Source organism: Crassostrea angulata, chromosome 1 (genome assembly GCF_025612915.1).
Source record: "Crassostrea angulata isolate pt1a10 chromosome 1, ASM2561291v2, whole genome shotgun sequence".
NCBI lineage: Eukaryota > Metazoa > Mollusca > Bivalvia > Ostreida > Ostreidae > Magallana > Magallana angulata.
The window spans coordinates 40,457,091-40,483,561 of NC_069111.1; the positions used below are offsets into that span (position 1 = coordinate 40,457,091).

The 26,471-nt window shown below is 34.3% G+C and overlaps 3 protein-coding genes across 6 annotated transcripts in view; 2 read left to right on the forward strand and 1 right to left on the reverse strand.

Annotated features, from left to right (window-relative positions):
• Nucleotides 1-6,727, reverse strand: part of LOC128168099 (transcription elongation factor SPT5-like) — a 17,456-nt gene extending 10,729 nt beyond the window's left edge. The window contains exons 1-15 of the mRNA XM_052834207.1: nucleotides 6,624-6,727; nucleotides 5,990-6,063; nucleotides 5,505-5,642; nucleotides 4,928-5,018; nucleotides 4,677-4,812; nucleotides 4,270-4,401; nucleotides 4,051-4,150; nucleotides 3,828-3,962; nucleotides 3,565-3,681; nucleotides 3,263-3,361; nucleotides 2,636-2,700; nucleotides 1,352-1,457; nucleotides 1,175-1,250; nucleotides 716-1,026; nucleotides 193-290 (exon numbers count right to left, since the gene is read on the reverse strand). Of these exons, the coding sequence (XP_052690167.1) occupies nucleotides 193-290; nucleotides 716-1,026; nucleotides 1,175-1,250; nucleotides 1,352-1,457; nucleotides 2,636-2,700; nucleotides 3,263-3,361; nucleotides 3,565-3,681; nucleotides 3,828-3,962; nucleotides 4,051-4,150; nucleotides 4,270-4,401; nucleotides 4,677-4,812; nucleotides 4,928-5,018; nucleotides 5,505-5,642; nucleotides 5,990-6,061 (1,676 nt within the window). The 5' untranslated portion in view covers nucleotides 6,062-6,063; nucleotides 6,624-6,727. The remainder of the gene's footprint in view (nucleotides 1-192; nucleotides 291-715; nucleotides 1,027-1,174; nucleotides 1,251-1,351; nucleotides 1,458-2,635; nucleotides 2,701-3,262; nucleotides 3,362-3,564; nucleotides 3,682-3,827; nucleotides 3,963-4,050; nucleotides 4,151-4,269; nucleotides 4,402-4,676; nucleotides 4,813-4,927; nucleotides 5,019-5,504; nucleotides 5,643-5,989; nucleotides 6,064-6,623) is intronic.
• Nucleotides 6,728-7,700: 973 nt separating this feature from the next.
• On the forward strand, nucleotides 7,701-22,734 carry LOC128168078 (zinc finger CCCH domain-containing protein 6-like). 4 transcript variants are annotated; one of them, XM_052834195.1, is made up of 15 exons: nucleotides 7,701-7,823; nucleotides 10,387-11,091; nucleotides 11,941-12,122; nucleotides 12,288-12,502; nucleotides 16,943-17,042; nucleotides 17,369-17,581; nucleotides 17,779-17,886; nucleotides 18,016-18,126; nucleotides 18,215-18,290; nucleotides 18,533-18,701; nucleotides 18,826-19,322; nucleotides 19,413-19,634; nucleotides 19,798-19,886; nucleotides 20,021-20,145; nucleotides 20,394-22,734. In XM_052834195.1, exons 2-15 carry the CDS (start codon nucleotides 10,419-10,421, stop codon nucleotides 21,739-21,741), a joined length of 4,128 nt encoding a protein of 1,375 aa, XP_052690155.1. In that variant the 5' UTR covers nucleotides 7,701-7,823; nucleotides 10,387-10,418; the 3' UTR covers nucleotides 21,742-22,734. The 4 variants fall into 4 exon arrangements, with proteins under 4 accessions (XP_052690155.1, XP_052690133.1, XP_052690148.1 ...); XM_052834173.1 differs by lacking the exon at nucleotides 7,701-7,823 and adding an exon at nucleotides 8,106-8,290; XM_052834188.1 differs by lacking the exon at nucleotides 7,701-7,823 and adding an exon at nucleotides 8,329-8,514.
• A 158-nt stretch (nucleotides 22,735-22,892) lies between these two features.
• LOC128165546 (zinc finger CCHC domain-containing protein 17-like) lies at nucleotides 22,893-25,596 on the forward strand. The gene is made up of 8 exons (XM_052830193.1): nucleotides 22,893-23,084; nucleotides 23,190-23,247; nucleotides 23,463-23,563; nucleotides 23,870-23,949; nucleotides 24,190-24,290; nucleotides 24,588-24,715; nucleotides 25,065-25,151; nucleotides 25,483-25,596. Exons 1-8 carry the CDS (start codon nucleotides 22,977-22,979, stop codon nucleotides 25,540-25,542), a joined length of 723 nt encoding a protein of 240 aa, XP_052686153.1. The 5' UTR covers nucleotides 22,893-22,976; the 3' UTR covers nucleotides 25,543-25,596.
• Nucleotides 25,597-26,471: the final 875 nt, after the last annotated feature.

Genomic DNA, 26,471 nt, shown 5'->3' on the forward strand with positions numbered 1-26,471 from the left:
TATTGATCCAGTTTAGATTCATGTGTTCAATATTATCTAGAACAAAATAAGTACACATTTACTTTAAAGCTAATTACAGGTAAGGTTGCAAGCATCCTTTGCTATTGTTTAATGAGCATTCTAGAGGTACATGTAACTTAATTTTCACATGATTATTTGTGTAAGCAGCTAAAGAGCACAGAGCTGACTTACTCAATCTGAACCAGGTCCCCAAACTGATACTGTCCCAGAGAGTCTACACCAGTAGCCATGTCTGTGCACAACTGTAAATCTTTGGGTAACACTTTCATCTAAAAAAAAAAAAACAACCCCATAAAAACAGAATCAATTCCTGTTCCATCCCCTACATGTACATCTGCTTAAAATTTTTAAAATAATTCAATTTAAACAATTTTGCAATACCTAATCTTCATTTTGTAAAAATCAAACATTCTCCCAAGTGTGGCAGTGAAAAAACTATAATGCAGCATACTGTGGAATCACTGAAGTATGTTGAGACTTTATTTTTTAAGGATTTCATTAGTAATTCTTATCCAGAAATCAACATCCCAAACAAAATAATAAAATCCAGTATTTATTTATCATTAATAAAAGCAAATTCCACAAAAATACATCCTAAAAAACTTCCAATCCAGGAAAATTAGCTCCAACAAAATTAAATGATTCCACAGTGTAAAATAATATATTCCAGAAACATTCAGTAAGAACTGTGTACCTCATGCATTGTGAGATCCGAGAATAGAACCACAAGATTCTCCTCCACGCGGACGATCAGTCCAGTGTCCCCCTCGAACCTCCCAGCTATCACCTTGACATGGTCACCCATCTTGAAGTGCTTCTTCAGCTCATGGGACATAAACTCCAGTGGGTCCCGTAGGTCCTCGTGTTTGGGCATCATGGTTATCTTGTTGCCGTCCACACTGATCACCTTACCCTGGAGGTGGACCAACTCCCCCTCACACACCTCCACCACGTCCCCTGGGATCAGGCTGTGATTTACCTCCCCTTGCTGCTTCTCTGGCACCACTGCAAGAAGCAAAAGGCTACTTACACATGACAAACACTTCTTTTCAATTTATATCTTCTGACAGAGAATGCATGTTTCCCATGAATCATGTGTCCATGGTGTTTATTTTGCCAATTATTTTACTATGAACTAACAAATGTAACCTACATTCAACTTCTGCTCCTTCTGGGGTATCCTCAAATTTTTCCAGTTCAGCTAGAGTTGGCTTCACTCCTTCTGCGATCTGTCAAGAAAACATTTTATATACAAATTTTATAATTTTTCAAGTTATATTTTTAATAAAAAAAACAGGTCGTGTCTGTATAAAAATCATTCGGTACTTACAATTGCTGACATGACAAAACTTTTGAACAGAAATCCTTTTCTTGTGTAACGATTGTTCTCAAAGAGTAGGAAATCTCCATCACTTGATACTTCTCCACCGATGGCCCTGTAAATATGAGATTTTTCTTTTTCAAGTTGATGATATAGGAAAATTTATACATCTTAACTCTTTACCCCTTAATGCCACCTTTTGACGCATAGGCCATATCCTTAACACTCTACCCTGGGCTACCCTTAGACTGTTTTAAGATGAACTGAAAACAGCTGGTGTGTGTTTTTGAATAGACTTATTACAGGTCTTAGCAAATCAAACACATAGAAAATTATATATCAATGGATTTGTAATAAATTAAAATTTTAATATTCATTGAAAAAAAAAATTTTAAGTCACTAATAATGCAATACAGGTGCTAACAGGTATATGAAAATAAAACTGAGTGTTCTACATTAAAGTTTTATTAAGAATAATTTCACAACAGATACTTGATAAACATATTTAAAAATGTATGTATTACAAATAATTATTTAATAATTTTTATAGAAAGATTCCATTATCATCATGGAATTCGTTTTTTGATAGTAAATAATTAAATGTACCTGTGGCTGACTTTTCAATTCATGTCTATCGTTTTCAGACTTATATTTACGTTTTTTTCCCAATAAACATGATAAATGTGTAAGAGGATTTGATAAATCTAGCATGTTAACTAAATAAGTGTGTTGACTTTTTGAAAAAAATACAAATTTACCGGTATATTCATGTATTTAGGGGTTGCAGGTAATGCACACCTTGTGTTCCGTTTTCTGTAACTACACAGATTTTTCCACAAAATTTTGCATGAATTTGACATCTGGCTTTCATCTTTTAATCTCGCTACCAATAAATCTAGAAAATTCTGCCTCTAAACTTGATTATAAACAAAAAGTGAAAACATGTGCGATGTCCGCATCGTAGTCCGCCATCTTTGTTTATTGTAGTAATGCATCACGCCACCATACACAGGTAAATCACGTGATATCTTTATTTAGAATGAGTGAACAACCATCCGTATAGGTGTATACCGATCAATGTTTATAATAAACAACAGGTGTTGAGGGGTCTAATTAAGAGCTGTATATAGGGTGCGTCAAAAGTCGTCATTAAGGATATGGCCAGGGTCGTCAAAACGCGTCATTAAGGGTTAAAGGATAGAAACCTCTAAGGGGTAAAGAGTTAAAATATCATTTCTAATGTACGGTGTAAATAAAATTAATATCTATTTATTATATATACATAAATCTTACCTGACAGCATCCACATCAAACAGCTTTTGTGGTGGTCTTCTCTTCTTTTTCCTCTTCTCTACTTCCTATAAGTACATCAACAATAAATAGCACTGTAATTTGAAAACCATCACAACTCACATTCCCATTTTGTGACAACAGCAAATCTACAAAGTGTATTGTGTATAAAATGCATGTTATGCAAGTTCAACTTCATCAAATATCTTTTACTCTAGATTTTTTTTTTTTACCCGAGCACTTTATTTTTAAACAGATATTAATTCCGTATGTTTAATTATGAACCTAAAGTGCTCAAAATTAATTTATTTACTTTTTCTTTGTTAAACAACAAACAAAAAGGAAATAATTTAAAATACAAATAACACTTCTCAGGTTGCAAACACTTAATTTTACTGCATTTAAATTATTACCACAGTTAAAATTGTCAAATGCTCTGTTAAGCTCATAAAAATGGTGCTTGTAATTCTATTTAGCAGAGGAGAGTTGGAAACTACCCTTGAATAGGCATAAATCTAATTATGATTAAAGGTACACTTTTAATGAACTGACACAAACTTCAACTAATTAAACCTATACAATGTAGAGAAAGAGTCAAAAACCCAACTATTTCTGCTGAGTGATACTTACATCAACATGCACTCTCAACACGCCCCTTTTCTTGGTGTAATCAATCCGAGGAATCATCTTCAGGTGGACAATGTTCTGGGCTGGCTCAAAGTAGTCAACCTGTTATATCACATTCTTCATACATAAGAAATAAACATACAATGTAATGAAAACTGTTCATGTATGTTATCATTTTCAATTTCTATCTGAAGATTCATTTTGTTCTCCTAAACACATGTATTCATAAATATAATGAGGAAATGAAAATGCCTTCACCAGTCTTTTTAAAGCACACTGAAATTATAAGATTTGCTAATGATTACCTGAGCCAGGTCGTCTTTGAAGATACCTCTCTTTAAGCGGACCCACTGTCTTGGTTTCAACTGAGCTGTCTCCTTCACAACTTTTAACACATCTGTCATTTCTTTGATGGGTACCATCTACCAAAAATAATTCACACATGATACTAGGGTTCAAGAAACCTATATACATGTAAAAATTGGCAGTTATGTGTAAACAAAAAAAAATGAAACTTTTTAATGAATTGCAATGCAGAGTATATCAACCCTCAGAAGTCTATACATACCTGTTGAGACCACTGTCCCATGCGAAGATTTCCAATTCCATCAATGGCTTGTTTGACATGGGTCTGTTTGTAAGCCTCAATGTAAATGTATCCCTTCAAGCTTTCCTTTGAAATCACTGCTTTGATTTGTAGTGGCTTTAATGAAAAAGATTACAGAAATGTAAAAATAATCTAATACATAAATCACAACTGTTATCACATGTAAATTATTCATATTCTCTACCTCATCAGTGAACTGGTAGGCAATAAATTTTCTCATCAGCTGAAGAGCTGTAGCTCTCTCTTCTCCAATTCTACACTTCACTAACCACAAGTTTGGATCTCTGCAAAAATAACAGGTAAATGAAAGAATAAAGTGATCATCATCACCATCATCATTATCCACATCATTTCATTTAAGCTAAGTAAAAGGATGTTCAAGCTGATTGGATGGAAGACTTACTTTACACCTGGTAGAAGCCCCTGTTGTGTTATTTCATCAGACATTTCCTCTCCCTCACCAAATCTAGCAGCCACTGAAGTCTGTCCATATTTGTTTCTGTAGTATTCTTCTAATTCATCCTCTCTTTGGGAACTGAACAGAATCAAAGCAAGGGGCATTTTCAAACATGTAGATAAAGATAAATCATGCTATAAATAATACATGATAATAGATCAAAATGATGCTTATCTTTGAAAATAACTACCAGTGCTTATCACTTTTGACCTTTTCCATCATTTTCTTCATTGAATTGCAATTGTTATTCTATTGATATCAGTTCATAATCTCACCAATTTTCCTTCATTTTCTTCACACCAAATTTGAATGTTTTTATCATTATTGCACATAATCAAACATAGCAGCAATACCTAAACAAATGTCCAAGTCTCCTGTTATTTTCAATTTCCTTGGCAGTTGGGCCTTCGTAAGAGGAGACCTTGTCAATTAAATCCTCTGCTCCCTCTTCCCATTCTTCTTCATCTTCATCACCCTCCTCATCAACATCTAAGTTCAACAAATAGAAATATTAACAGCATGTACTTTTTCCTTATGATATATATGTTTATAAAGTAAACATGCACATTTAAAACATCCTTATATGTTTTCTAGATAACCATACCAGCTTCATCTAAAATGTATCCAGCATGTCTTGGCTTCTTTTTCTTTCTTCCACTTTCCTCATAATCTTCATCCTCTTCTTCATCATAGTCCTGTATTGTACAGATGCAATTTTAATGATTCATTGAATGCCTGTGTTTTAAATTTAACACTTAATCATGTGACAATGTAGTACATGTAATAGATATGTTTAAGAGACAACTCCTAATAAAAATGGATGACGAGGAAATAAAATTATAATTCAAAAACAACTATCATTCCATCATGTTTTTCAAAAGAAGAAATTGTCTGAAAACAAGATGCTTCCATCCTTGAAATGTTAATATCATAGCTGGCAAAAAACAAAATGTTATTGAAAGTGTAAAATTTGTTCAGTTTATGGTTAAGAGAGACATATCCAATACAAAACTGCCCAGTCTATTGTTAAGCGATACATTTTCAGTAAATACATGAACAACGATTATTCTTGGTTTAATGGTATACCAAGATATCATTCAAACAGATTGTTGGTGCATTAAATTTTCTTTTTCTTAGTGATACTGATACATGTATTAAGGAGGCCTCAGGACAATAATTACATCTTCATCATCAATGATATCGTCCACACTGCGTCCCCGCCCTCTTCTTCTGTTGACTGGGGATCCTTCTTCGCTTCCATCATCACTGCCTACATCACTTCCAACATCACTGCCTGCATTGCTTTTTCCATCTTCATTCTGCATTTCATAACAATGGGAACATTTTTTTGATTGATTGCTTTAACTATGTGTGTTAAACATATCTTCACATCATTCACATAAAAGGAAATATTTTATTTTATGCGGGTATCAGTCAATCAATCTTTATTTATACCCATTCTAATACACAATTCATAATGTGTATCTTTAAAAAAATATTTGTTGTTAAAAAACAAAATAATAATAATTTTTTTTCATAGCTTTAAACAGAGAAATAAAAATTATGTTCAAAATATATTTGTCTTTGTGTTGTACAAAAATCTTAGTGTAGATATATACATGTATGATAACTGAAATATATATTTTATTTTACTTTTCATACTTACATCACTCCCCCCTTCATTTCTTCCACTCCCAGCATCAGAGTAAACACTTCCCTCATCTTCACTGTCAGACATATCTGAAGAAGACGATATTTGATTTTGAGAGCTTTCTCCTCAATCTCTCTTTTTACATAATTAGCGCTGGAGTATTAAACTTCATTTAATTATTTATACCCTCTCCGTTCCACAATACAGTCTGTCTATAATATGATGTGTTATAATTCGAGTTAAAGTTACAAGCTTTCTTCAGAAACCCTTCAGCAGTTATAACTACTGTAGGCCTATAATGCAAACTTGCTTTCTTGTGAGGTTATCAGCACAGAACTTTTTATGATCAGGTTGGGTCCTAAACAGTTTTAATCTTTATTTCAAGCCCATTACAAAGGTATAGTTGTTGATAGTTAATAACATGAAATCGGTAAAAATCTTTTTTTTAAAATACCTAAAACCATCTGTTTAAAATAGTGTCTATCAGTTGATAACACGTTAGAATATGAAAACAGTACGTACTGCAGTTTCAATTTAAATATGAACCATAATACTCTTATCCCCCTGAACATACTATTGTATATCTGATTCTTGCAAGAAAACGCATGCCATTAAGTGTATTGAAATTAACGAAAAATTTAAGCTTTACCTGCTGAAAATTGAAATTTCAGTCAGAATATTTTGCAAGTTCGACAACCACAGTCAATATAGATGGCGCTTCATAAAACGCGTTGAAAAGTTATAGACAATTTGTACGATAAATCTTTCTGCCTTTATTCGTTATAAACGAACTACCTTCTTTTTGCGCAATTTGTGGAAAAATAAAATCATGCAACAGATGAAATTGCTGACCGACTACCATCATAACCTCGTCAAATAAAAAAATCGAATAAAAATATATATTACATATGAAATCAATGCCTGTTGCGGGCACGTAGCATAGTTTTGGAAAGTGTGTGTGGGGGGGGGGGGGGTGCAGATTCATCCCAAAGGGGTTATCGCAGGGCGTATTGTACCTTTATATATACGTTCAATTTCCAATTTCACTGTTCATTTCCTTCCTTTCACTTCAGTTGTTTGCATGCTCACCAAAAAGTGTGTGTGTGTGGGGGGGGGGGGCAACTTTATGTTATAGTGCACTTTTCTTTATATACTGGTACATGTAGTGTTTAAAATGTTTCATGCGAAGGGGGGGGGGGGGGTGCTAGTACGTGCCTATTTTGCTATCAAAGTGTCTTAGTTAAAGGTATATATTATAATTAAATAGATATCATATCACTTTTTTTGTGACTTTTTTCTTCGAGAATCGATGTTTTGTACTGAACATTTAACATAATACAACAGAAAACAGTGGATCCACTCCCTTAATCATAGGATGGACCATCGGTGAACCATATATATTGAAGAATAATTAGGCCACTGTTCCGAACTTTGTTAAAAAAAAACATGAAAATTTAATAATTATATAGATCAAATTTTCAAAAATGAGGAAACAAAGCAAATTCTTTACCCAATTCTTACGTATACCATCATGTGGATGATATGGATTAAAAGTTACTGGCGTCAGTATTTTTTGTAAAAATTGTCAAGATTTTTAGGTAGGTTTTAGGTCTGCCCACCTCTCCTCCTCCCCCTCTCATATGCTATCATCTTCGCTAGCAAAGGGTGACGATCCATGGTGTCCCTCTATTCGTGCATGGTCCGTGACCCTTGGCTAGCGGAGATGAAATGCATGCCTTATTGCCAGTCATTGGCCTAATGCATGTTTATATTTTTGATAAAGTATGACATCGATCATACCATCAGAAATAACCTTTTTCTTTTATAATCATAGTGGAAAAAGCTGTTGGTGAGTGTACATTTGATAAAACTTGACAAGATGGAAGTAAAAAATATGATTCATATTTGTAACAGATGATCTACATTGACCTTAAAATGCAAATATTTGGGGTCACGAAGTAGTGCAAGCGATCTCAGTAATATATATTCAAGAAAGCTCAACATTTAAACAATATATATCTTGATTATATTAAAGTCTTTTAACATGGACACAAATTCACACCGTAGCAAAGGTTTGTGACCACTGATGGAACCTTCTTCTTTCGTGTAAACGATGCAACAAAAATAGATATTGGAGTCACGTGACTGATATCGTTTTATTACGTCGCCATTTTGTTAGCAAGGGGAAATGTGTTGTGCTTGTTGAGACTGGACATACGCATTCAATCTGGACGCAGTTGGACAAATTTCCAAAGCAAAATACGATCAGTTAATTGTACATCCTGAAAAAGACTTCAGTGAAACACTACCTATCCGGTATCTTTCCCTTATTTCATAAATTTAACTCCTCTCTATCTGTGACTCCCTAAATCCTTGTACAAAAGGTGCAAGATTGATATATTCCTAACCACAATGAGAAACACGGATAGGCGAAGGATTGATGAAGAGCAACGATTAAATCATCTTACCTAGACAAAATTTTGGTCAAATTTTGTCTAGTTTGCAATTTAACAGAAAAGGATAAAAATAATCCGCTGAAGGTATTGTAGTAAAGTATGCATAAATTATGCAAATGTGTAAGCCATTTTGAATAGTAATTTATCAGTACGCAGTGGAATCAATGGCTAGGCTTCGAACAAGTCGACTTCTCAAGTTTATGAACAAGGTGTCTTGCAAATGGAATATAGACACTGAAGGTTTCAAACACCAATCTGTTAAGACAAAGTTCTTATATTCAAAATAATTCTGAACGAATTTAACACAGCTTTATTTAAGCGAAGGTAAGCGGGACACGACATATACAAGAGTAAATAACCGTAAAGTCAAATTGTTATGTTCGTAAAATGCTTCCTAACGATAATTGTCTGAATATAAAATTATCGATATGAATGTTGAGAGTAAAATTTAGTATAATTTTACAGAATCGTGTATGTATGTATTTGCTGAAAGTCGATGATCAGGGATGTAAATTTGGGATTTTGTTTTCGTTTCGACATCTTGGGCGTGGTCATCGTCCGGATATGCGCGTTTCTTCCGCCATAGTTACTCAAGGTAATCGCGCAATAGGACCTATAAATAGCTCTGATTACGTGTGTCAAAGGCAAAGCGTCCGTGTTTCTCACTGTGTGGATTAGTGACCCAGATAAACATAATGTAAAAGGGCTCGATAAAATGAAATAGCTGGACAATATTGAGAATGGAACAAAAGTACTGCACATAACCTGAGATGTATTTTTAATGACATATTACATTGAATTTGCATATTTATGGAAGTGAACATTCAATTACAGTAATGGACCAAAAAAATATTGATTTAAAATATTAATGAATGATATACAAAATTGTAAGTATTTGTCCAATCTATCAGAAAAACTCTCCAGCCCACGAGTGCCTTCCTCTTTTTCATATTTTTGGGGTGGGGGGGGGGGGGTGTGGGGGAGGGGGCTGATCAACCATTATTATCATCATTTTAATATCATTTTCAATATTTCCAGGTGTTTAAATGTTATGATGTCGAATTCAGATTATTTATTTAACCCACCTCCATTCCAAGTTCAGCCTTTGGATTCCCAGATTAGTTTACATGTCCACAACAAAACAAATGAAAGCCACATTACACAGATTCAAACAGCAGAAGCATTTTTCTCCCATATTTATATACACATTGTGACCTTATAGTGCATGTTGGACAAAATATCGGGATAAAATGATATTAACAATGAACAAATGACCACACATCCACAGAATACTCATATTTTTTCAGTCTTTTGAAAGTAAAATGTGATAAATTCACAACTGTAAAGCAATGTCAAATCCAATTTTAAGTGAGAAAAAACTAAAAACATTTACAATATATGATTTATAGAATACAGTTCCTGATTGAAGAATAGACTGAAAGATGTACTTGAAAAGATAAACAATGAATTTTTCGAGAAGGGGAGGGGTTAAACGCTTATTAGAGTGTATTTACTTTGTTAGTACTATGCAACTGTCTATTGGACATTATCTTAATACTGTTCAAATTAATAGAATTTTATACCAAAGGTCAAGTTGAAGTTACCGTGGATTCATTAGATTTCAATTTTGGTGGAATTTGTACCTCTCATCCACAAATTAATAATCAAGGGTTACAAATTCATATTTTGGAAACCTTTGTTGTTATATGATAATTATGTCCCCACGAACCTGTTAGGTTTAAGCACACTTTCTTGTATGAAAAAATGAAATAGTATAAATATTACTTCCCCTCCCCCTTCCACCACCACAAAAAAACACAAATATAAAAGCAAAACAAAAGAAAAAATGGAACTTTAAATATAGTGAAAGGAAGTGCCAAAACTTAAGAACAAAATAAAATTGAAAGTAAATTGCAACATTTTGTATGATTTAATAATTGTGATATTTTTTGACAGAATAAAGTGAGACCATGTAACTAGAGAAAAAAATGACAGATGTGATGGAACAAGAAGATGAATATGGAGGAGGTACAACTGATGAGTATGATCCTGAAGAAGACACTAAGCCAAACCAAAATATAGAGGAAGGGGAACAAGGAGAAACAGGTCCAGAGGAGAAGCAGGAAGAGGGTGAAGAAGAGGAGGAAGGAGAAGAAGAAGGGGGCATAGAACAGGATGTAGAACAGGAGACAGGGAAGCATAGAAGAAAACGTCACAGAAGTAGTCAAGAGGATCCAGAGGGGAACCATTATGGAGACTCGAGAAGAAGAGGTCATCGGTCACATGATTCTGAATATAAAAAATTTAAACACTCGGGAAGTGATCGCTCGGAGGGCGAACAGGACAGGCAGCAATATCCAGGGGGAGATTACTCTGACCAAGAGGAATCGCATGAGAAAGAGCGTCGAAGACATAGAAGGTCAGAGGACAGGGGAAAGCATAGGCGTCATGGAAGACGTAGAAAGGACAAGTCCAAGAGCAAAGTGAGGTTAGATGACTCAAGAAGCAGCCAAGACATGGAAGCAGAGGATGGTGAGATTCTGGAGGATGGGGAAATTGAAGAGGAAGGGGAAGAAGGGGGTGACATTCGAGAGGAAAACCATAGAAATGGTTCCAGAATGGAACATCATGGTAGTAGGAGGAAATATGACAGAGATGGAGGTAGGGCAGGTTCATAGTGATTAGTACAGTTTCTGTTTGTTAATTTTCCATTAACTCACAATTATTTTTATGTTATTTCTCATACTGAAATGTCTCTTTATTTAAGAAGTAACAAGTATGCTATTGTCATGAAAATGTCAAAATGATGTAGATGCATGAATATATTTCGTGAGTTTGGTTTTTTGTCCCCCGCCGCAACGCGGTGCGGGGACATAGAAATGCCGGGCGTCCGTCCGTCCGTGGGTCCGTGTGTCCGTGGGTCCGTGTGTCCGTGGGTCCGTGTGTCTGTGGGTCCGTGCGTCCGTGTGTCCGTGCGTCCGTCCGTCACACTTTTTTGTAAGCGCTCTCATGCCTACAAATTTTGACGGATTTTCATTAAATTTATACCAAATGTTTATACCACTATTACCTTGGTCAAGTTCGAAAATCAGCATTGGTTGATACTTTTTGTTGGAGTTATGGGACTTTGACCACAATAATGACTCTGTTTTATCCAAAAATTGACCTTGTAAGCGCTCTCATGCCTACAAATTTTGACGGATTTTCATTAAATTTATACCAAATGTTTATACCACTAATACCTTGGTCAAGTTCGAAAATCAGCATTGGTTGATACTTTTTGTTGGAGTTATGGGACTTTGACCACAATAATGACTCTGTTTTATCCAAAAATTGACCTTGTAAGCGCTCTCATGCCTACAAATTTTGACGGATTTTCATTAAATTTATACCAAATGTTTATACCACTAATATCTTGGTCAAGTTCCTTAATCAGCCTTGGTCGATAGACTAGATACTAGTATACTGCTTGAACGGCGGGGGACCCAGGAATTCTATTCTTGTTATTAGGGAAGTCTGGAGACAACAGAAGAGAAGGAGATTATCAGGACGATGATTTTGAAGAGGGGGGCAGTGATCAGGATAAGGGGCATCCCAGGGAACGGCACGACAGCAGACGGCCTCATCCTCGCAGGGACCGACATGGCAGAGATAGAGAGAGGCGGGATCGCAGAGGAAGGAGAGATGAAAAGGTGAGGAAATTATTCTGACATTATATATATATTTATATATTAACAGACTGTTATGGATTATCCACACATTTATATATTGATAACTTTATTGCGACATCATAAAAGCAGCTATTAACTTTTTTGGTAATTAATTGCGAAATTTATTTTTAACAATAATTTACATAGCAACAAAGAAACAAAGGGAAAAGGTCATCAAAATACCATGATTATGACAATGTTGATGATGAGAATCAACAAGCTTGGATGTCTCACAAAAAGAACTCCTCAGGCTCACACAAGCATGATTACGACTCCCAGAATTATGGAGGAGGAGACAGGCGGGGGGATAGATTCGAGAGCCCTCCAGGTCCCTATGACAGTCCCTCAGATGAAGATGAAGAGTAAGTCAATCTTGTCTATCTAAAAAATAACCATGAATGAATTTATATTCAATTGTAAGGTTAAGATGTTAAAATTTTTTACATGTAAATTGTCTGTAAAATTTTTAACATTTTTTTCTCTAATCACCATATTTGAATCATTTGTAAGTTTAATTCTTATTTGATCGTGAATTAAATAGGAATATTTTTATGTTAATAACACCCTATAAATACATTCTAGTTACCGTATTTTTCGGGGCATAGGCCGGTATTTTTTTTCTCCGATGAGCGAGCCCCGGCCTATCCCCCGGGATTGGCTATTCTTAGACTCAAAGTTAAAAAAAATTTAACAGTAAAATATAAAATCCACTGTTTTTATCCGTAGCAGTTTATTATGAGGGTTGGTTTTTAGCTCACCTGAGCTGAAAGCTCAAGTGAGCTATTCTGATCACATTTTGTCCGTCGTCCGTCTGTCCGTCTTTCCGTCTGTCTGTCCGTCTGTAAACTTTTTACATTTTGAACTTCTTCTCTAAAACCGCTTATCCAATTTCAACCAAATTTGGCACAAAGCATCCTTATGTGAGGGCGAATATAAATTGCAAAAATAAAAGTCCGATCTGTATTCAAAGCGGAAAAAACCTTGAAACTATAGAAAAAGGGGGGTGCATTTTTAAAAATCTTCTTCTCAAGAACTACTGATTCCAATTCAACGTAGTTTAGCATAAATTATCCTTATGTGAAGGAAAATATAAATTGCAAAAATTAAGTGCTAATTCTGTTTCAAATCTGAGTTATTACGAAAATAATAATAAAGGAAATGCGTGTTTCAATCAGTTTAATAGCTTCGGGTTCGGCATCCGGTAATCCGGCATCCGGTAAAATGGGTAGGCAAGACTTGGTCTGGGCAAAACAAAGATTGGCAGTTATTAATCTGCCAAACTCATTAAAATTTCAGGATATTTGATGGACTAGTATATTTGTATTCGCTGTAAATATTGCTGCAAAATAATGCGTATTTGGAATTGACGATTGTCGATCTGCATTGGCTTTTATTTTGCCACGGTTTGCATACCCATTTTACCTAGACTCGTATTCCATACTTCTAAAACGAGGTTCTTTGTTTAAAGCAGCCATGAAATTATACGAAAAAGGGTCGATCTGACTATGATGAATTTGCTTGTTGTGCAACAGTTCGCGTATGAAGGGAAATTTTTGAAACATGCAAAATATATTGTTGCCGATTTTGTGAAGTAAATTGAGGCTAAATATTTCAATGCGTTGACAGTTTTCACACATGACGTTGATGTTAGCTTGTTCCGATTTTCGTTTCGTTTTCATTAATTCTGCTTGTAACCTGGGAACTATCGTTTGTATTATTTCGTGATTTTTACGTATCAAATCGAACATAAACTTTGGTAAATCAAACAGTTAACTGTTTACCTGGGCAAATTAAGCAAAATCTGATGTATCAAAAAATAATGAAATACAATTCATTCTATCGGTAATTCGATCGTCATTATTTTTTGCGTAATGGTAGATTAATGCAATAGGTTTTGTTGCGATGCTCGGCATTTTCTCGAGTTTATTCAGTTTAAATAAAGTTTGACATTGCTGACGGAAATATGTAGGTATATGCATGTATATATATGATTCATTTCGAAAAAATAAATTGTGTTCTTTATTTGTTATAGTGAATGTTTCTTGTGTTTAATTGTTTTCAATTTCTATTTACTAACCATATTTGAGTGTTAAGCTTCAAATTATAAGCAAGATACAGAGATTTGCTCACAATTCTATGTTTGTACACAGATCTTAAAAACTAAAGATTAAAAATGTAAAAAATTTCTCAATATTTATTAAGAAAATTTTCAAAGTCTGTTCGTTCAGAAACCAACTTTAACATCTTATTGTATTGTAAACTTAACATTTTTTCGTCATTATTACTCCTACTGTACATGTGATCCTTCACTGTGTTTGTGTACATTTGTATAAACTGATTTTGAACCTCAAATACCAGTGAACTGGTCTTGAGTGAATAAAAGAATATAAAATCTTAGGCCATTCTTTTTTTCCATTTTAAATGCTGAATAGGAAATACCAAGTTTAATATCATAAGCTGAATGTAATAAACTCATGTGAACAAAATATGAATCAAACCTAGGCGAACTGTGAGCTCTGTATCTTGCTTATAATTCTACAATTGATGCTGAAATTTTGGTTGAACATTAGAAAATCTCTATGAATTAGAGTATGTTAAATACTTGTACAAACAAAATAAAAGAATGATACTGTGAAATCATTAGATTTCGTGGTGGCTCATTTTTCGTGGAATTTGTGGGTACCTCTCATCCACGAAATAACATCCTTCACGAATTGATGAATTAGGGTAATAAAGTCATATTCCCTTTTGTAGATATATATGAATACACGAAATTACGTCCCCACGAACCTGTAAAATTTAAGTCATCCACGAAAATTGGCCACCACGAAATTTAATGATTCCACAGTATTCTGTATATATCTACTCTCTGGGGCCCTCTCTTTATACAATAAATAATGTGAAATCTACATCAATTTTGATAGTTTTTCAGACACGAGTAAATAAAAACGACATCTTTAAAACATTTTTCCATATTTCTGACACATTTCTGTTGCGGGGATAAAGTAATTATCGCTATTCCTAAGAATATCACAGCGGAAAATTATTCTGGTTCGTACGCGAAGTAGATAACAGTCATTTAATTATAATGGAGAAGAAGAATAAATTTTTTGAATGTTTTTAATTTGAGGAATTGAGCACATTGAGGTACAATTTTCTTCTTCACATCTATACATGTAGGGTTTTTAAAATAAAAAACAATAACTATTATTTTTTTTTAATACAATAACTAGTAAGTAGTTGATGAAAAAAATGTACCTATATGCTCTCATATATTTTGATCGCTTTACAATGTGGGGGGGGGGGGGGGGGGCAGAACGAAAGTATAGGGATTTGGAAGTTAACAACTTAACAGTATATCTCTACCAAATGTTTAGTTTTATATCTTGCGTAGAATTTTCTTATTCTGGTAAAAAATAGTATTTCATGAAGGTACAATGTTAAAGATTACATGTATAAAAAAATAAGTGTAAAATTCGAATACTTTACAATATTTATTTTTTGTTTTTCTACCGAGGGACCATATGGCACAATATCTTTTGAACGCCCATTGTTGCTCAGGTGAGCGATGTGGCCCCATGGGCCTCTTGTTTTTTCATCCGTTTGAACTATTGTTCGATAGTTGTCCCGTTGATAATTTTTGTAATGACATCTTGAGTAATAAAATGTACAGTACTGTATGAGGTATTTCTTTACAATCCCAATCAAAAGAATTTTTTTCCCACGTTCGTGTATGAACCCTGGAAACTATTATTGTGTAGTAAAAAAGAAAACGAAACTGGGTAGAATGTAATATGACGGAATTTTTGTGAATTCTTCATGTCTGCGTTCGTGGGAATCACTGGTCTTGGCCAATGGGTGTAGAATAAATCAAATGCTTTGTGTTTTTACAATTAATTTTCTGTTAGATGAAATAATGGTATTCTGGTGTCGTGTGTATATACAAAGGTGTGAAACCCGTGACTAAAACACAGCCTGGGGGCACGTAGCCTAGTGTACACCATTACACTTCATTGCATTAACTGTGTTTTTAACATTACAACTTCTCTGCATAACGGCAAGTCACTATTAAATTAATTAATGGAAAGAACACAAATTAAATATTTTATGTTTGGTATTTCGTTTTCTCATTCATAGCGATTACGGGGGGATAACTCTATTTGAATATAAAACCATGTGTTGAGCTAATGGACGCCATACCCCGTATTTACAAGTAGCTTTCAAAGTATAACTTGATTAAATGAGATTTAGCAATAAGGTATTAATAAAATATGAAAGGTTTGGTAAAATATTATACATTGTACTTAGTTCTACCAGACAGAACCACAGAGGTTGGTGCTGCAATTAAATTTACACTATGTAAAATTACGATACATAACGATACACCGACGAATACGGAAGAGACCAAACAGCCACAAAACACAGATTTATCTTTTAAAATTGCTTAAAATATATATGTTAAGCAAATTAAATAACTTTAATTACTCTTTTGACTTCCTACATCGATATTCTGAAAGTACATACTTAATACGATGCATGACTTCCTTATTCAGCAGTCATACTTTCACTATAGTAATCATCGATTAAAAATCGGCTTATCCCCCAATTCGGCTAGTCTAAGAATTTTTCTTGAATTTTGTCTAAAAAATAGCAATTCGGCCTATGCCCCACATCGACATATGCCCCGAAAAATACGGTAATAACCCCAGGTAATGTAGTTTTCAATCAACATTTTGTTGATCAGAAATAAGATTAAGAGGGGATAACTCTTATATGATGAGATAACTCTTGCACTTCTGTAGATACAATGGACACCATGAAAGATCAAAGAAGAACAAAAGTATGTTAAGTTTAGTAGGAGATAACATGCTTGATCCAAATATTGCAGCTGAAGAAGGCCAGGTATTCATTTATGCATATATTTTGGCAATGCTTATCATTTAAATAAATACAACTGTGTTAAGTTGAATTAAAAAGAGAATTGCATTTTGTGCAAAAGTAACAGGTTTATAATAACAGGTTATTTATTAAATTTGTATTTAGTAGGTATTTGAATCCTTTATTCTCTCTAATGATATATTTTAATAGGCAATATGTGTAGTTCTAGCGTTTGAGAGTTATTCATTAGTTATGAATATGAAAGCTTTATTCTGGCGTGTTTGTTATTATGCAATTCATTGTATGTGAAAATTGTAATGTTTTCCTCAAATCAAATATTTTTTCATCAGGAAATATATAAGAAACCACCACCAAAGAAAAAAAGAAATTTTGACAGAGATGGAAGAGGAGGTGGCCATAATAACCATGACAAGGGAAACAATAAAAGGAAAATGCAGTCTCGAGATCACAACCCGGATCAACCCAAGAAAAAGCCCTTACTAAAAACTCCAATGGAGGAAAGACCCATATGTAGATTTTACAAGGAGGGAAAGTGTCAAAAGGTAAAGATTTATAGGAAGTCTGTTCTGATTTTTTTTATTGTTCATTTTTTGTACTGGAAATTTTTTTTTTAAACGCTAGAGAAATTTGTTTTTGATAAAGAGATGTTGATTTCAGTGTTTTGATACCATTTTTCATGATCGTAAATGGGGTAAATATAGAATTCCAATAATAATCAATTGACTGTTCTCTTTTATAGGGAAGTGATTGTCCATTCAACCATGAGAAAATGCCAAAGAAACCAGAACTCTGCAAATACTATTTGAATTCCTATTGTTCCAAAGAAGATAACTGCATTTTCATGCACAATATCCTTTCTAAAATTCAAAAAATAAAAAAGATGTTTTAAAAGTTTTGTTTTTTACCTGCAAAGACTTGATATGCATTAAGAAAAAAATCCAAATGTTGTTGTGCGTAATATTCCTTAATTGATGTAAGTGAATTTCCTTGCAAGTTCTTTCATACTGGTCAAGAATGCTATGGCGGAGACAACTGTAAATTCTCACATGATCCTCTTACAGATGAAACGAAGCATCTAATTGAAAAGGTAAGAAATGATTGTGACAGGAGAATTTTCTTTAGAAAAACCTATGTGTTTAAACAAAATTATTATACTGCCAATACCTTAATTACAGCGGTACAACAACCATGACCATGATGCTGAATTTGAGGAGGACAGACAAAGAAACAAAAATCGACCAAGTTTATTAGGTATGTGTTACTATATTAAACCAAACTTCTATTTTCCTTTATTTTTTCATAGATTTTTTTTTTTTTTGGAGTAATGTTACATTGACTAGTATTGATTTAGATCAACCGATAATCTCACTATTAGGTGGTTTATTCATGAATGGCACATGTAGTACTTCTTGGACAAAGATGAAATTCACAGTGCATTGTAAAATTTAGATCATTTAAGTTTGCAAGACATGCAGATATTTCCGTTTTTTCAGGATCTCCTCCAAGACACTTACTTGTAGACCCTGCTGTTCAAGAGAGAATAAAGAAAATTCCATCCATATTTGATATTGAAACACACCCACCAAATCAAAGTCCCAACAAACCAAGTGGACATGGGGGTCCACCAAATATGATGCACCCTCCTCACATGCAACCTCCCAGGTGGGCTTAACAGTGTAATTCAGAGTCGATCATAGAATTTTAATAACAAAGAAAATTTAGACTCATTATATGTTCTAATGTTATTTAACTCTACACAAAGGCCATACCATTTATTTGTTTGTAGGCCAGGATTTTACAATGAAATGAATATGAACCGCATGCAGGGCCCAGGACATCAAATGAACCAAGGTCCTCCTGGACATATGGGACCGATGGGCCCAATGGGTCCCATGAACCAAGGACCCATGATGGGTCCCAGAGGGCCTATGAACCAAGGTCCGCACATGGGACCACCAGTTTCCTTGCCCGGACCAATGATGGGTCCTCCACGAATGATGAATCAAATGAATCCAGCTCTGAATCCTGCTGTGGCATTAGTTGGGGCATTACTACAACATGCTGCTGGGGTGAGGCAGCCCAATGTGTCTGCTGGAGGGCCAATGCCCAACCAACAAGGGGGGAATTTCCAAGGTCCCGGTGACCATCAAGAGGGACCATTTGCAGGGCATTCAGACCAAAACAAACCTTTTCAGGAAGTAGATAATCAAGGCCCTGGACCACAATCAGGAGATGATCTGGAGGAACAGAATCAAACATTCCAAGGCAGCAGCAGAGACAGAGGTACAGCATGTTACTTGATGATATTATACAGTGTATTTAATGAAAATGTGTCATTTGATATATATGGGTAATCGATTCATTTTGTTTCAGATGGTGATGGTAGTAAGAGAGATGATAAAATGAAAGACGCAGATCCAAATAAAGAAAAACTTGCAATGCTTGGAATTGAAACTGATGAGTACTTAACATCAAACCAAAGAGAACTGTTCCAAAGAATCAACAAGACCTCAGAGGGAAAAGAAGAAACAAAAGAAAACCAAGAAACAAACTCTAAGTCTGATAACAACACGGAGAGTGATTCTAAAGAAAAAGGTAAAGAGACGAGAATAAAATTATAGCCTTTTGCAATTACGTATATGTACATTATCAGCAATTTCTATCTAATAGTAAGATATAAATTTATCAGTTACACAGAATATGTATTTAAATTATTTTCATTTTGCTTATTTCACAGTTTGTTTTCTTTTTGTTATAGTTGAGGATGACAACTGGTACTCAAGTGATGAAGAGGATCAAAAAGATTCCAAAAAACTGACAGATGTACTCAAGAACATTAACCGACAAGTAAGTATACAAATGATGCAAGTTATCTGAAAGGAATTTTACAAGTACTAAAGGAAGCTCATGATGAATAAAAAAAGAGCTTGTTGATAAGATTGCAGTGAAGATATAAATTATTGTCTCTCTTCTTGTTTCAGTCTTCCACTCCACTCAGTCCACAGTCAAACAATCCTCCCTCTAGCACTCCTAGCACCATGAACATCATGCAAATGATTAATGCTATCAAAACTAGTAGCACTGGGGCTACCTCACCTCCAATCAAGTATGTTTATAATACTTACATGTTTATTTTATCTCTTTATTGTTATGTTGATATACAAGTAGATTTTTACTTTTAAAAAAAAAACCCAACAGACTTGTTTATAAATCACTTTTACTTTAGGATGTAAAATACATTTGTAAAATGCATATGTTTTTCTTATCTGTAATCTATTATCATTGCCTCTAAAAGGTTTGTCTTCCTCATAAATATATGTGTTGGTTATTATTTGATTATTGTATGTTTTGTAGCTCTACTGCTTCTATGCCTAGAGATCCAAGAAAAAGACAAGATCCAAGGTCATTTGGTAAATCGGGGGATAAATCAACTCCTCCAATCATTCCCATAGAATCTCAAGACACTCCATTTGAAGCCCCTCCTCCAGTGTTTATAACTTCAAGTGAAGGTGATGTGGTGTGGAATGTCATACCAGTGACAGTAGAGCGTTCTCCTAAAACACCCCCCACAGGTGTCAATCTCTCTGATCCAAAGTACAAAAGTGATCCAAGGGTTCAAAAACTGTTAAAACACATAGAAGCCACAAGGGGTCAGACTGCAGATAATAAAACAGATGTTCAGAAGCAGGTTGATCCTCGTACTGGCCAGCCTGTCAAAGCGGGGGCTTCCCAAGGAGATCCTCGCTTGAAAGCTGGAAGTGATTCTGTAAACCAGTGGGATCCACGTCTCGGGCGAACAAATTCTGATTCAGGTGCTCGTGCTGGTGACCCAAGGTTACAGCGTACTCCTTTAAATCCACCAATGGGTGTTCAACCAGTGAGACCCACATTGGATCCCAGAATGGGCAGACAAAACAGTCAATCTGACAATTTAGGTTCTGTGGACCCTCGCTTCTCAAGGCAAAATAGTTTAAGTGGTATGACAAGGCCTGCTGACCCTAGAATGGGAAGGCAAATATCTGAACAACCTGTAGAACAAAGGTCACCAGGGCTTCTGCCTACACCCCCCATACCTCCAATGCCAGCAGCCATAGCAAATGATCCAAGACAAAGCAGTGATCCAAGAAAGTTTGGTAGACAGAACTCGACTCCTGATCCAAACAGTGCTATGTTACCTGACTTAAGTCTCAAACCTCTCGGTGAACCATTAATTAATCCAAAAACTGATTTGTTATTAGATGAAGAAAGTCTTCAAAATATGACAATGGACAGGCAGCTTAGTCAGTCTGATTCGGAGAAGGGAGGTGGAGATCCTGCAGACAAACCCAAACTAGACTACCGCAATGATCCACGCTTCAAGCGAAAACCAGCCACTAAACGAAAAGGAAGTATGGAGTATGCCTCTCCGCTAGACAGAGAAGAGCCAGGACAGGATAATGTGTCAAGCTATAACAGTTACAATCGTCCCCCACCAAATAATCCACCCAAAACTGATCCCCGAATGAACAAAAGTGATCCAAGGACAATGCCCAAACCAGAACAGAAAGTAGCTCCAGAAAGTGTAAATGTGGTTCCAGCTGTGGACAATGAAGCAGGGGGCTTAACTCCTCCTGGACCTGACTTGGCTTTCGCATCAGAAGCTGAAATTAACACAAAAGATTTCTTTAAGACTATGGATCCCACAGCATCACCATTTTGTTAGATGTCTCCCTTTACATAACATCTTAAAGCTTTACATAATTTCTTTGAATTGATTGGTATATGTACATGTTGTATGTAATTGTGAATCTGAAAGTTTTATAAAATGTATGAATACATTGATATGAAATGCATGTGACATGGTATCATGATTGAATGATGAAGAGAAAAAGAAAGCTCTGAATAGAAAAGAAATTCATCTTGTTGCCAAATGATCTACTTATTGACATTTTTATGGTTGTTTTATATTTTGGACAACCGTTGTTACATTGTTGATTGTGAGATTGTTGTTGACCGTCTCTGGCTTTACTGGATTATCATTATTAATGTGTTCAGTTTGCAATACTACTAAACATTGCTTCACCAAATTTTCTTGGAACAAATTAGACTTTAGATAGAGTTTATGTACATACAAGTGTTGCATTTACTTTTTAAAGATATTTTTAAAAGTTGTATTGTATATACATGCATATTATATGTTTTAAAGATCAAAAGTAATACATGTGATTGAGTTTATTAAATTTCAATACATTGTAGTTGATAAAACGATTTCTTGCAACAAGTGCTCATGGAAATTAATATGTGAATGTGATATTTTGGTAGAATATGTGTGTTTTACTGACCCATAACAATTCTTAACTCTTTTTCTTAAAGCATACTGCAACATGTTGATAAATTATGATAACTGTAACCAGAAAGTTTTATATGAATGAATTCATGATGAAAAGTTATATGAAATATGGAAAGGTTTTATTTCAGTTTTGATAATTTTTTTCCCCTAGAATATACATGTATAAATATTTTAACCATGGTTGTTTCATGAATGCATGAATTCATGTAAAATGTTTAATGTTTTTCTTGTAAGATATGTGTGAATGAATTGCTAGAATGAGTGTATGGAAGTTTTAAGAAAGAGAAATTGTAGTGCAGAATTGACCTGTGATGTTGTATATTCTATATTCCACCCTACAAAATTAAAAAATATGGACATTTTAAATGTGTTGTGTTTGTATATAGTATACATAAACCTTGATAACACAAGCAGATTAATTAAAGTGAAACAATATATTTTTTTAAAGTTCTTTTTTAAAATTTCCGCGTTAAATCAGGTTATATGTAGGGCGAACGAGTTACCTTTCTTTAATGGCAAAAGGATCTCTTACGTCGGAGGTACTAATAGTCTCATACAAAACAAAATTTTAGCATCTTGAGTTACGATCATCGTAATCGTTTGGTAAAATGAAACGTTCATATTCAGATCGAGAAGGTGGTCAGTCGGCAGGTAGAAGGCGACATAGTGACGAAAATGAACCCTTACCACAGTTGCATACCATATTTTATGGCGAGGTAAAGGCTCCAAATTTCGACACCGACAGCCATCTTGATATGAATTTTACTATACATTAGGCATATTACTTATTGATCAACAATAATAGAGTATTCTATTGACAGGTTGCATCTGTTCAACAATATGGGGTTTTTGTGAAAATTCCAGGATACAGAAAACAGGGTATGTAAAGGGTGTTCTCATCAGGCCAATTGTCCAAATAGGGTATAGCTTTTACAGAATGACTCTCCAAATGTCTATAATTTGGTTTCTGATCAACAGAATTTTATTGAAAGATTACTGTTTAAGAAGTTTGTTTTCTGCTGTTTGTTCTAAACAGAATAGCGTCATTGTTACAGGTTATATTAAACATGTTATAAAATAGTTTCTCTTTTTAGGCTTGGTGCATAAATCCCAGATGTCAAAAAGCCGAGTTGAAGATCCCTCAGAAATGCTGGCCACTGGTGAAAAAGTCTATTGCAAAGTTATATCAGTGGAGGTATGGCAGCAGAATTAATGATAATTAAACAGTTAAATAATGGTTATTATTGCCTTTTGTTATTTTTGCTTGGTTGTAAATGACATCACTATTAATTCTTACATTCACCCTAACAGCTTATTTTAAGAGCAGACTGAACTTGTTCTATTAATTAGCCATTGGCTGAATAATAAAGTACTTCTTTCAGTACTAACTACTTTCAGCTCTAAATACTTGTTCATTGATTAACATAGAAACTTCAATTTGTTTTATCTGTTTGATTTTTCCAACATTATAAAAAAAAACCTCAATGAATTGATCTTTCAGAACAACAAAGTAGGTTTGTCAATGAAGGTAGTAAGTCAAACATCAGGTCGGGATGAAGACTCTGCTAATGTACAGTCATCGTAAGTAATGATAAACATGCAAAAATTAACATTAACATATGGATTAAACTTATGATTATAATCTGAGTCAGTAAAGAGAAGGCTATTAGAAGTAGAGAACATCTGTAATCAATGACTCATTATTATAATAGTCAAAATGTTCTTTTATAAAACTTGAAGCTTTTTTATACATTAATATTGTTTAAATACAATGTTATTCAAGATAATGTATTCATTATATTATTTAGGATGTTATTTTAGAATGGACTTGCAGAAGAACAGAAAGTTTCACAAAGGAGAGAGACCAAAGATTGAGTTAGGGGCAGTTCTAGACACCAACTGCAAAAAGTGTGGGGGTCATGGTAATTCTCAAATTCCTGTACAATATAGTTCTAACAAAAGACCATGTAAAATAAAATGTTGTGTTTTCATAAACATTTTTATTTAGTGTAAAACTTAAGGGACATCTAACAGGGTTGATTATGGTCACGTATCTTCGTAAATAAAGTTCTGATAATGTGCAGGTAGTATTTATACACAATCTTATACTTTTAGTATTACTGTAATTTAAAGCCTAATCCTAATTTAAGAGATACTGTTCATAGAAACAAAGGAAGGAGACTACATGTATCTACTCGTGTCATGATTTTCATTTATAGGTCATTTAGCCCAGGACTGTTTCCATGTGGCTGGAGGAAAGGGGTATGACTTGATAGAAGAAGAGGATGAAGCATTTGAATCACATGAAAAAACACCAAAACAAAAATCCTCCAAATCCAAGAAAAAGGTAGAATGTGATTGAGCTTGACTGTTAACTTGAACAGACTTGTTTGGTGCTTAAAAAGTTGGGGCAGTCAGTAATCAGTTTTGTTTGCAATCAACATTTAATCGCTCTTCTCTACTTAACATCTCATAAAATCAGACACAAAACAATACCGATAACTGGAAGAATCAGTGTTGCTTGTAACATTGCTTTTGAATGTGATGTTATTAAATGACCCTTCCATTATTTCAAACACATCTGCGGTAAAAGGTTCTTACATATGTCATTATTTGTTTATGCAAGTAAATATAATACAACATGTATATAACATTTCTAAATCATTTTTATTTTTATATGAAAAAATAAAAAACAGAAAAACAAAAAAGAAAAGAAATCAAAGAAAGCGAAGAAGAGGCATCACGGGAGTTCCGAGTCAGATGAGGACAGTCCCCGACACAAGGTGGGTCCTTCACTATCATGACATGAGGTATAAAGACATACAAGTCAAAATTTTAGGGAGAATGCTGCTTTACCTTAATAAAAAACAATTTTGCAGCATAAGTTCAGCTATTGTTCTTTTTAATTAAATGATTGGTTAATCTATGATACCAAATACCGGTATCTCTTGTGGTTAAATTTAAAGGTGATTTTTTCACTTTATGATATGTGAATACTTGTGTAAAGTGGTTCATTTTCTGATAATAAACCATATATTTATTATGATAATTATGTTCTATTTATAATAAAAACAAACTTAAACTGATATTCATATATTTTTGTGGGTATTGTAGAAACTTAAAAAGCACAAACAGAGGAGTAGGAAGTCCTCCAGTAGTGACAGTGATGGATAATGCTCTGTAACAATGATAAGAGTTCATATTCAATAAATACTATCCCAAAAATTGGATTGTTTTATGTCTGATAAAGGGGAATTTGGTATAGAATACAAGACACTGCAAATATCTGATGTGTTGTCCAGACTATATATCAAGACACTATTAGCTGAACAGACTTCAAACTTGGCACATAGGCACCCCCTAATGAGTAATTGACCCCTAGTGAATTTAAGGTCAAAGTTCAAGAGTTGAACACCCCTTAATATAAACCTGAGGGTACTGGTTAGTGTTCTTTCAACATCTCAAGAACTATTTGACAGACGGCAAATCTAGTACAAAGGTAACCTTAATGGGTTAACTAGTACGTGTATCTTTGATTTTCAGATCACAAGACAAAGGACGAAACTAATTTGAACATACATAGATGTTGATGACTAAACATCTTGAAAACATTGGCTTGAAATACTTTCAACTTGATACACATACACCCCAATGAATTAGAAGGTGCATTACGGTTTTAAGGATAAACTGGTATTCTTAAACCTGACATGAAGTCATAAATGTGCATTTTTCCCCTTTCATCTCCGACTACTGCCTTATTAGTTGTCAATTTCTATTGTTAGACTCATCGCTACACCTTATACATGTACAAGGTCTAGAACACTATTCATGCTTCACCCTATTATTTCAATCACTTGAATGTGTTACATTGGACACAAAGATTTGTAGAAACATGGTTTTAAAGAAAATATGTCAACCACTGCAATGGTTAGGAACATTCAATGAACAACCAGCAAAACAGATTGAAATCCAGGTACACATTTTCAAAAATCAAAAAAGTCTCCTACTGTTGTAATACAGCACATGTGCAGTGAAGTGTTATGCACTCAATCTGTATGAATGATGCATGTATTTGATTTGCACATGAAGTAAGGCAGCACTAT

Excerpts from the sequence above, each read along its gene's own strand:
- LOC128168078 (XM_052834195.1), top strand. The coding sequence starts at position 10,419 with ATGACAGATGTGATGGAACAAGAAGATGAATATGGAGGAGGTACAACT. Across the intron at positions 12,503-16,942 it reads CCCTCAGATGAAGATGAAGA|ATACAATGGACACCATGAAA; the intron begins GTAAGTCAATCT and ends GCACTTCTGTAG. Across the intron at positions 17,887-18,015 it reads ATAACTGCATTTTCATGCAC|AGTGAATTTCCTTGCAAGTT; the intron begins AATATCCTTTCT and ends TTAATTGATGTA.
- LOC128165546 (XM_052830193.1), top strand. The coding sequence starts at position 22,977 with ATGAAACGTTCATATTCAGATCGAGAAGGTGGTCAGTCGGCAGGTAGA. Across the intron at positions 23,248-23,462 it reads TCCAGGATACAGAAAACAGG|GCTTGGTGCATAAATCCCAG; the intron begins GTATGTAAAGGG and ends TTCTCTTTTTAG. Across the intron at positions 25,152-25,482 it reads AGGACAGTCCCCGACACAAG|AAACTTAAAAAGCACAAACA; the intron begins GTGGGTCCTTCA and ends TGGGTATTGTAG.